Source organism: Gobio gobio (genome assembly GCF_949357685.1).
Source record: "Gobio gobio genome assembly, chromosome: 12".
NCBI classification, from domain to species: domain Eukaryota; kingdom Metazoa; phylum Chordata; class Actinopteri; order Cypriniformes; family Gobionidae; genus Gobio; species Gobio gobio.
This window is the reverse complement of record NC_137105.1, coordinates 15,301,404-15,310,217: the sequence shown is the minus strand read 5'-3', so window position 1 is coordinate 15,310,217 and position 8,814 is coordinate 15,301,404. Positions and strand designations below refer to the sequence as shown.

The window sequence follows — 8,814 nt, the reverse complement described above, 5'->3', positions numbered from 1 at the left end:
GTCTAGGTAACTGCTACCAGAGAAATTTCAAACACACTGTTAGATTTGCTACAGGACATTTGTGATAAATGCATGCCAAGTGTTATTTGTAGGAGTGTTGCATAATTTGATGGAAGCTGAAAACCGCTACTTCTGTTCGGTACTATTTTTCACATACCCGGTAGTTCTTTTTAAACAGAGTTGGTCTTGATTAATTATGTAAGCACAAGGCTGGAGGAATGTGAGGTGCATAACAAAAAGATTAATTTTGGTGCTAAATAAGAGCAAAATATTCTTGGTTGTGATATTCCCTTGGGTATACCATTAGATATCTGAAATAAGCAGGAAACAACCTGCTTAGATTCATGCTCAACATTTTTGGAGGCCTTCAGTTTAGGTCTTCAGAATGTGTTAATGTATACAGACAACCTTTTTGCGCAAACCTTTCATGTTAATGGTTAATGTAAGCTAGCAGCTGCAGATGTTATACACTGTTCTGGACAATAAATGAGTGGGGGTTTTTAACTCTGGACAGCACTGTTGTTGATTGCTGGGGTTGCAAGGGTCACCCCAGGAGCAAGAGTGCCGAACTCGGCCACCTCTGGACCTGTGAAGTGCTGCCTGATGTCGCCCCCTAGTGGACAGGAGCTGATTTCTTATCACTCACGCTCACACGCGTCTTTCAATCAAACACTGGTCACATGATCTGGGTTTTCCCTGACTTCAATGCACTCGATTTCCTCTCTCTCCCTCTCCCGCTCCCTCTCTCTTTCCCGCTCTTTCCGCTTGGCTCGTTTCTTTTTCTTGTGCCGCTTCTTAGAGGGTGGGAAGAACGTCAAAAACACCGGTAGGATGACGAAACAGTGCAACACTGTGCAGCCGGCTGTGAGAAGGGAGCACTTGAACAGTGTGTAGGTCAGGTTAGAAGGCACAAAGAGAAGAGGCATTATCCCAATTACAAAACAAGAGGCGTTCTGCAAAATGGCAGCCCCATGCTCCTCTAAAGAGATCTTGATGCACTGAGTCCGCGTGTGCTCAGTGGCCAGTACGAACGTGTAGAGGTGGGGGGCACAGTGATCCATGGCAAAGTTGAGAGTATAAATAAGGCACAGGATAGAGATGCTGTCCATGTCTACATTCCAGAGCGTCATGAGACCCAAGACGCCCAGTTCCACTGAGGTGACGGTCAAGATCAACCAGAAGTTCCCCAGTGGGTTAATAACCAGGAAGAAGGTGAGGATGAGAATAGTGAGCACGCTGAAACCCGACGTCAGGATGGGGGAGATGATGGAGGAACTGTAGCGGTCCATGAACACGAACGTGGGGTTGAAGACGATGAACTTGATGCTGTTTATAAGGGAGAGCGGTCGAAGTCTCTCCAGCAACTCCACGACCTCCTCCCTGGTCTTCTCGGTCGTCCTGGCCACCAAGTACATCTTGGATGCGATGATGTCGTACTCGTCTCCGTTTTTAGAGAAAATGATGTCGTCCACAAAGTGTTGATATTCTGGGCTCCTCAGAAAAGAAGTCTTGAGGATTTGAATGAAATCACTTTTGGTTGACGCGCTGACATTCACGACCCTCAGATAGTGAAAGTAATTATCGATCCATGAAATCTTATTAAAGCCCTGGCCCAATGTCTTGAGGTGCTCCTGCACCGTTGAGTTCCAATACTCAATGGGCTCGTAGATGTAAAACCCAATCACTGGACTGTAGTTGCTGAAATATTTCTGTTGAGTCAGGGCGAACGACACACTGGGCGAATTACTAGCTAGCAGATTAATTATGTTGGAGCCATCGCTGATTTGTAAACATCCCATGAATGAAAAGGAGGCGTAAATCAGGTAGAGGATAACCACAAAAGGCTTGACATAGGTGTTGGTAATCCATTCTGTGTAATGCTCCCTCAGGAAGTGCTGAATGAAGTGGTTCTGGTACGGCACACTGTCGTGGTGCGTGGACAGGTCATGACCGTCACTCATCATGGTCTTAAACCAAGTGGGCTGGCGGTCCAGATACTCCACAGAGGGGATCTTGCAGCAGAAGACGCTGTGATAGCGGTTCTGCTCCAGCTGTCCGGCAAACACCAGGCAGGAGCCATAGAACGAGAACACGTAGAAGTAGTTCACCAGGATTGCTACACACATGCTCTGGCAAAAGACCTTCACAGATTCGATGTTGGTGAAAGGACTGGCACCCATGCCGAAGGTGATAATGTAGAGCGAGCTGGTCATGGTGTAGCACACCATCACGTCAGCGAACGCATCTGCCACCCTTTCCTTGAAGGGCAAACTCTCTCTGGTTCTTCTCCAGCCTGCCAGAAGCTCAAACACACCCTTTGTTCCATGTCCTGTAAAAAAAAAAAAGAAGCAATTTATAGTTTGATGCATGGGAAACTTGATTACACAGCATGAGCAATGTCAGCATAAATATAATCTACAAAAATATAAAACGTGAGTAGAGAAAGACTATCAACCAGGGTGATTAATTGCCCATTTTCGGATTATCGGCATTGGGTGAAAACTGCGCCCACTTGGCTGATTAACAGAAGTGATAGTTGTGTCAGTTCCAAAATCCAATAACAGCCACGTGTCAGCAGACAATAGACATTTAAAAAACAACAACAAAAACAGTGAATTTAAAAAAATTTAATTATATAATATATAAATTCTTATAATATTTAAATGAATTAAAATAAATATATCCATTCTGGGCTGGTCTATGTGTTTATAGTCTATGTATTATTTGGCCAGCCATGCCATGTCACAAGAAGGAGGAAAGATAGGAAAAAGCACTTTTTATTTATCCTTTTGTTTTAACATTGATTAACATCTCTCGAACAAATGTGATTTTTTGGCCATACACATTCAATCGTTTGGGCACTATGAAATATTTTAAATTAAAGATAAATCAATTACAAATGTGTAAAATGAGTGCTCATTTATTTTCAGCAATTTAAAAACTCATGCTTCATATTACATGATTAAATTGTATTTTAAACAGTGGAGGCCAAAAGTCTGAGATTATTAGTGAAAACGCTTCTATTTAGTATTTTTCTTCATTAAAAAAGAATCATTGCAAATTATATTATCAGCACAACAATTTGATTAAAATGTTGCCACAAATCTATCTTGAGTAAACAAACAGAATCTTCATTATTTCTTAGAAATTTTTTTGTAAAAAAAAAAATATATATATATTTTATATTAGAATTTGGTTTTCAATGTGCCCTCCGACATTTGGACCCCACTGTATCAGCTTTTTTTCCCAGCCATTGGCTAGATAGACATGACCATCGGCCATTGAAAAACTCATAATGGTCAACCACTAAACGTGAGTTATGGAATAATAAGCCTTTCATGATAGTTGTAAGATGAGCAGTAATTCAATTACTCATCTACCACCCACCTATGGGATCACTCAAGCTCATACATCAGATCTAGTGTGTGTGTGTGTGTGTGCACACAGTCACCTTTGAACATATTTATACATTTGACTTTCATCCATCCACTAAATATTTCACTCAGCATCAAGGACATCCCGGCTGGGCTCTATATACGCACTCTGTTGCTGTCAAGAATGTGTCACAAAAAGCACTCTCTTACCTCTTTCTCCAAAATCATAAATTTTCATTGAGCTGACAGACATGGAGAAAACCTAATTAACCATAAAGGATTACGCCAATGTAATGAGTCAGATGGACTGGCTTTACTTGCTTTTAGTTTTATTAAGGGACAGAACAAGTCCATTAGCCTGTGAAGGAGGTTACATGGTGGGCTGGTGGTAACCTGGTGGCTGCATGTTCAATAACATGTACTCAAAGAAGTGGTACCGGCATCACAATCTTTCTTTTTATCATGAAATACACACTTTAGGTTGCTCTGAAAGGGCTGCCCCTGCACTAACGGGATGCTGCTCTGAATATAAAGCAGCTGTTAAATTGCAATGAAAACCTAAACAACTAAACACAAAGTTTGGTAAAAATGAAGCATTCAGACATCTGAGCATGTATCATGGGTCACTACTTGCCAAATTATATAGATCAACAAAACAATTGTACGAGGAATTGAATTTGTGATTAGTTGCGGACCCTACCATCTCATAAAAACACCATCAGTGCTTGAGCAATTGTTTTGCATTCTCCAATTACGAAGATTAATTAAATTCATGAAGTGAGTGCCATTTATTAATTTCATAATCTGCAAAGAATTGTAAGAGTGCCAATTCATGATAAAGAAAGTTTCACTTCACCTTTGCTAAATGGAAATATAATCTCATTGTCTTGACTGATAGATAGTTCAGTGATTCCCAACTAGGATTTTTTTAATTAAAAACAACAACAACTGACTAAAACTATTAGGACTGTCAATAAACTATCTTAAAGGGTTAGTTCACCCAAAAATGAAAATTCTGTCATTAATTACTTACCCTCATGTCGTTCGACACCCGTCAGACCTCCGTTCATCTTCGGAACAGAAATGAAGATATTTTAGTTGAAATCTGATGGCTCTGAAAGGCCTCCATTGGCTCAATGGCACGTTACACTCTCAAGACCCTTAAAAGTTACTAAAGACGTCGTTACAGAGTCCATCTCACTACGTGGTTCTAAAATAACTTTATGAATCGGCGACAATAGTTTTTGTGCGCAAAAAAACCCTAAATAACGACTTACATAGTGATGACGATTTCAAAACACTGCCTCATGAAGCTTCGAAGCGTTATGAATCAGCGAGTTGAATCAGCAGTTTGAATCGCCAAATTTCAGCAGTTTGGCGGTTCGACACGCGATCCGAATCATCATTCGGCTCGCTGATTCATAACGCTTCGAAGCTTCATGAGGCCGTGTTTTGAAATCGTCATCACTATATAAGTCGTTATTTAGGGGTTTTTTTTGCGCACAAAAACTATTGTCGCTGATTCATAAAGTTATTTTAGAACCACTGTAGTGAGATGGACTTTGTAACGACGTCTTTAGTACCTTTTAAGGGTCTTGAGAGTGTAACGTGCCATTGAGCCAATGGAGGCCTTTCAGAGCCATCAGATTTCAACTAAAATATCTTCATTTCTGTTCTGAAGATGAACGGAGGTCTGATGGGTGTCGAACGACATGAGGGTAAGTAATTAATGACAGAATTTTCCTTTTTGGGTGAACTAACCCTTTAAGTGTTTTTAATGTACATTTACGTACTTTCTATTTTTATTTTGGAACAAACACAGAATCAAAACATAAAATGCTCATAATAATATAATAATAATATTGTTCAATTTATGCAAAATGATATACAAGTCAAATTTAGGTACATTTTGTAAAAACAAAACAATGCTTTGCTCCTATCAAAAGTGTCAAAGTACCAAATCCAGTATAAATTAAATACAGTTACAACAAAGACAGATTATATACTTCTCAATTTGCATCAGAATGCACAAGAAATGCAAACACTGAACTCCGCAAAAAATAAGCATGCCTTCCCACATTATTTTTTAAATGAATCTTGCATAGCATACCAAATATTTTGCCGCTGGCCTGTTGCAGAAGTCCTTTGACGGTCTTCTCATTCAATTTTGTAAAAATGAGTTTCACTCATGGGATATTTCAGAAATGTTGATATGAGTTAAAATATATCTCTGGTTTGGTGCCAGTGAAGTGGTTCTTGAGTTTTACTGATGAGCTTTGAGACTAAAAAAGGTTGGAAAGCACTTTTTATAACATTTTTCATTATTAATAACTGGCATTTTAATGATTAGGTAAATATTTGAACAACACAAACACAAAGTTGATATCTTTCCTTAGTTTGGACGTCATCATCTTCCAGATGCAAAACGTATCATTCAATTAGCATGATGCAAGAGGGTTTTCCCTATGTACTACAAATGACAAGTACTGGAATGGTAATTCTGAAAGGAATACAAAATTCCTCCTTATCAGAATGACATGGCGATTTCTTCAGTGTGCGCCGTGCAATGAATCACCACAATATAAATGGAGTGCCATCAGGCTGCTGGTCAAGGGCAGAAAGAAAACGTGCTCAGTTCTAACATCTCTGATGAAACAGGACAAAGAGAAAAAACATGACTGAAAAACTGCACGTTTGCCTAGATCAGTGTTTCTGAGTGTTTTTGCAACTTTATGCAGCCTAACAAGTCAAGTCAAGTCAAGTCAACTTTATTTATATAGCGCTTTTAACAATGTAGATTGTTTCAAAGCAGCTTTACAGTGTTAAACAGGAAAATAATGCAGCATAATTTTATTCAGCTGTATAGCCATTCTGGAAAAAACGCTGATGTCATCAGTTCATTTCAATTATCATACAGTGACAGTGTGGGCTTTAGATCAATAATTCGATCAGTAATTTAGTTTAAATGGTTAATTAGTTTATTATTTAGATTTATTTCGATGTTTAGTTGAAAAATTTAGTGTCCCCAACTGAGCACGCCAAGCCAGAGGCAACAGTGGCAAGGAAACCAAAACCCCATTAGGTGACCTATTGGAGAAAAAAAAAAAAAAAAAAAAAAAACAACCCAATCAGAGAAGCCCACCTTCATCTACACCAAACCAGGAAAAAAAGTACTGTACTACATTCAGCATTAAAGGCACAATATGTACGATTTTTTAAATTAAAATATCCAAAAACCACTAGAACAGTGTTATACATTTTGTTAACCGGTTTACTTACATTATCCCAAACGTTTCCAACAATGTTTAAATCCAGAGAAATCAGCTATTTTAATAAGGGTTACGGACTGTGTTCTTGCGTCGCCTGTCAATGACGTCATATCCGCGCTACCCTTGATTTTCGTAGAAGCCATGGAAACACCAAAGATGCTTTAAAGGTGCAGTGTGTAGTATTTATGAAGACAGTGTTAATTTTGGCAGCAAATTTTGATTTAGTTTTAGTCATAGTCTTTTGACTAAAATGCCATTTAGTTTTAGTCATAGTTTAGTCGCCTGAATTGTTTTTAGTTTTAGTCTAGTTTTAGTCTAGATCTACAGTATATAGTCTCCTAAAATCTAATGAGTTTAGTTAAATTGAAGCATTTAAGCATTACATAACCGACTGAACCTTGAACTGACATTTTGACATCTTTTTGTTTTTGACATTAAAAGTACACGAAAGAGAGCTCAATACACATTTTGTTTGTTTTTTAAAAACATCTATATAGTTTTTATAAATTTGTATTTCTGTTTTAGTTAGTAGGCCATATCAGGTTAAGCTAAAGCTTCAAATAAGTTTTTTTTTTTTTTCAATTAACATTTATTTAATTTCAAGTAATGAAGATTTTTTTTTTTTTTTTTTTTAAGGTTTAAGTTAACTATTATAACCCTGATACTTTATTGAATATGTGTCAAATACTGGTCTTTCCTCCTGACTATGAATTAAATGGGAATTAAATTAAATGCAGTTTATTGTGTAACCAAAAACGAATATATATTGCGTGACTTTTAATTATAAACAAGCTCAAAATACACATTGACTCTTATTTTGAAATGTCTTACTATTGCAGTTGCAGGATGCTCATTCAAGTTCAGATAGGGGAGATAACATATGCATTGTTACAACCGTCTAAAACATATTACTATATAAACATTGTAAAGTAAACATTGTCATTATTCATCAGCATTAGTTCATAAACAATTGCCTGGCATAAATGTGCGCTATTCATGTGAACCGCTCTGGGGTGCGTTTCCCAAAACCATAGTTGCTAACCTGTTAGCAACTTAGGTCGTTGGCAATGGAAAATTGCATTGCAACCATCAAAGTTGCTAACTTAGTTAGCAACTATGGTTTTGGGAAACGCACCCCTGGAGCGCTGTATTGGGGATGCGTGAGCCTGTAGAACATGCAACAGCGCCGTGTTTTCCAGCAGTTAGATCAGCACATTCAAATCAAATGTGCGCATCTGTTACACAGGATATCAGTTCTGACTGGATCTCTTCCCTAATTGTCCCTCCCTAATATTTTAGTCTCGTTTTTATTTGTTAACAAAAATGACCAACACTATTTTTTATTTAATTATCGTCTCGTTTTCGTCAGTGAAAAAAGGTCGTTGACGAAAATTATGACGGAAATTATTCGTCAACGAAATTAACACTGTGAGGATCGACTGACAGAAATTCAATATAACATACATAACTATGTTTTCAGTTGTGTATAAAGACCTTACATAATGTACCGTTATGTTTTTATTATACATTAGAATGAGCCATCTCACTGCGGTAGAGCTTAGATCGGGCTCAAAAAATCAAGCCTCACCCTACCCAAGCCCGTGCACGTTGTGTCCGAGCCCGGCCCGGCCCGACACATTAACTGTAATTATGAGCCCGAGCCCGATTTAAACCCGACCATTTTGTAATACGTGGGCATTCTGAGAACAAGCCAGTAATGAGCAAAGCGGACGGGTGTGGCGCTCAGTTCAATAATCCGCTCTGTGCAGGCGCACGCTCATGAACTGTTCACTGGTAAAACAACGCTAGCTCAAATCCCACTCAGACATGACAAGCATCTGTACTGTAGGCCTACCCTACTATAGGCCTACTTGTTGTAGCCATTAAACAATGTATTTTGTTTAATATTTATGTTTAAATATTATAATGTTATTTTTAAATTTCATATGATTATGAAAAGTGCAAAGATGTGAGTGGGTCAGAAATGATTTTGGTGGTTATTATATTTTGTTTAATATTAAGTTTTGTTTTGTATGAAGCCCTTTTTTAAAATGAATTTAATTTTGTATAAATTGTATCTTAATTTTAATCAAGGTTTTGTCAGCCAATTACTTGGATTTAATAAATAACAAGCAAATAGAGTAATAGCAGATTATAATGGTGAGATGAAG

General features: G+C 37.9%; 1 protein-coding gene across 1 annotated transcript in view; it reads right to left on the bottom strand.

Moving 5' to 3' along the window:
* Positions 1-665: 665 nt before the first annotated feature.
* The window catches only part of ptchd4 (patched domain containing 4), a gene marked incomplete at both ends in the record, with an annotated part of 31,549 nt that continues 23,400 nt past the window's right edge, over positions 666-8,814 (bottom strand). The window contains one exon of the mRNA XM_079830879.1: positions 666-2,329. Within this exon, the coding sequence (XP_079687005.1) occupies positions 666-2,329 (1,664 nt within the window). The remainder of the gene's footprint in view (positions 2,330-8,814) is intronic.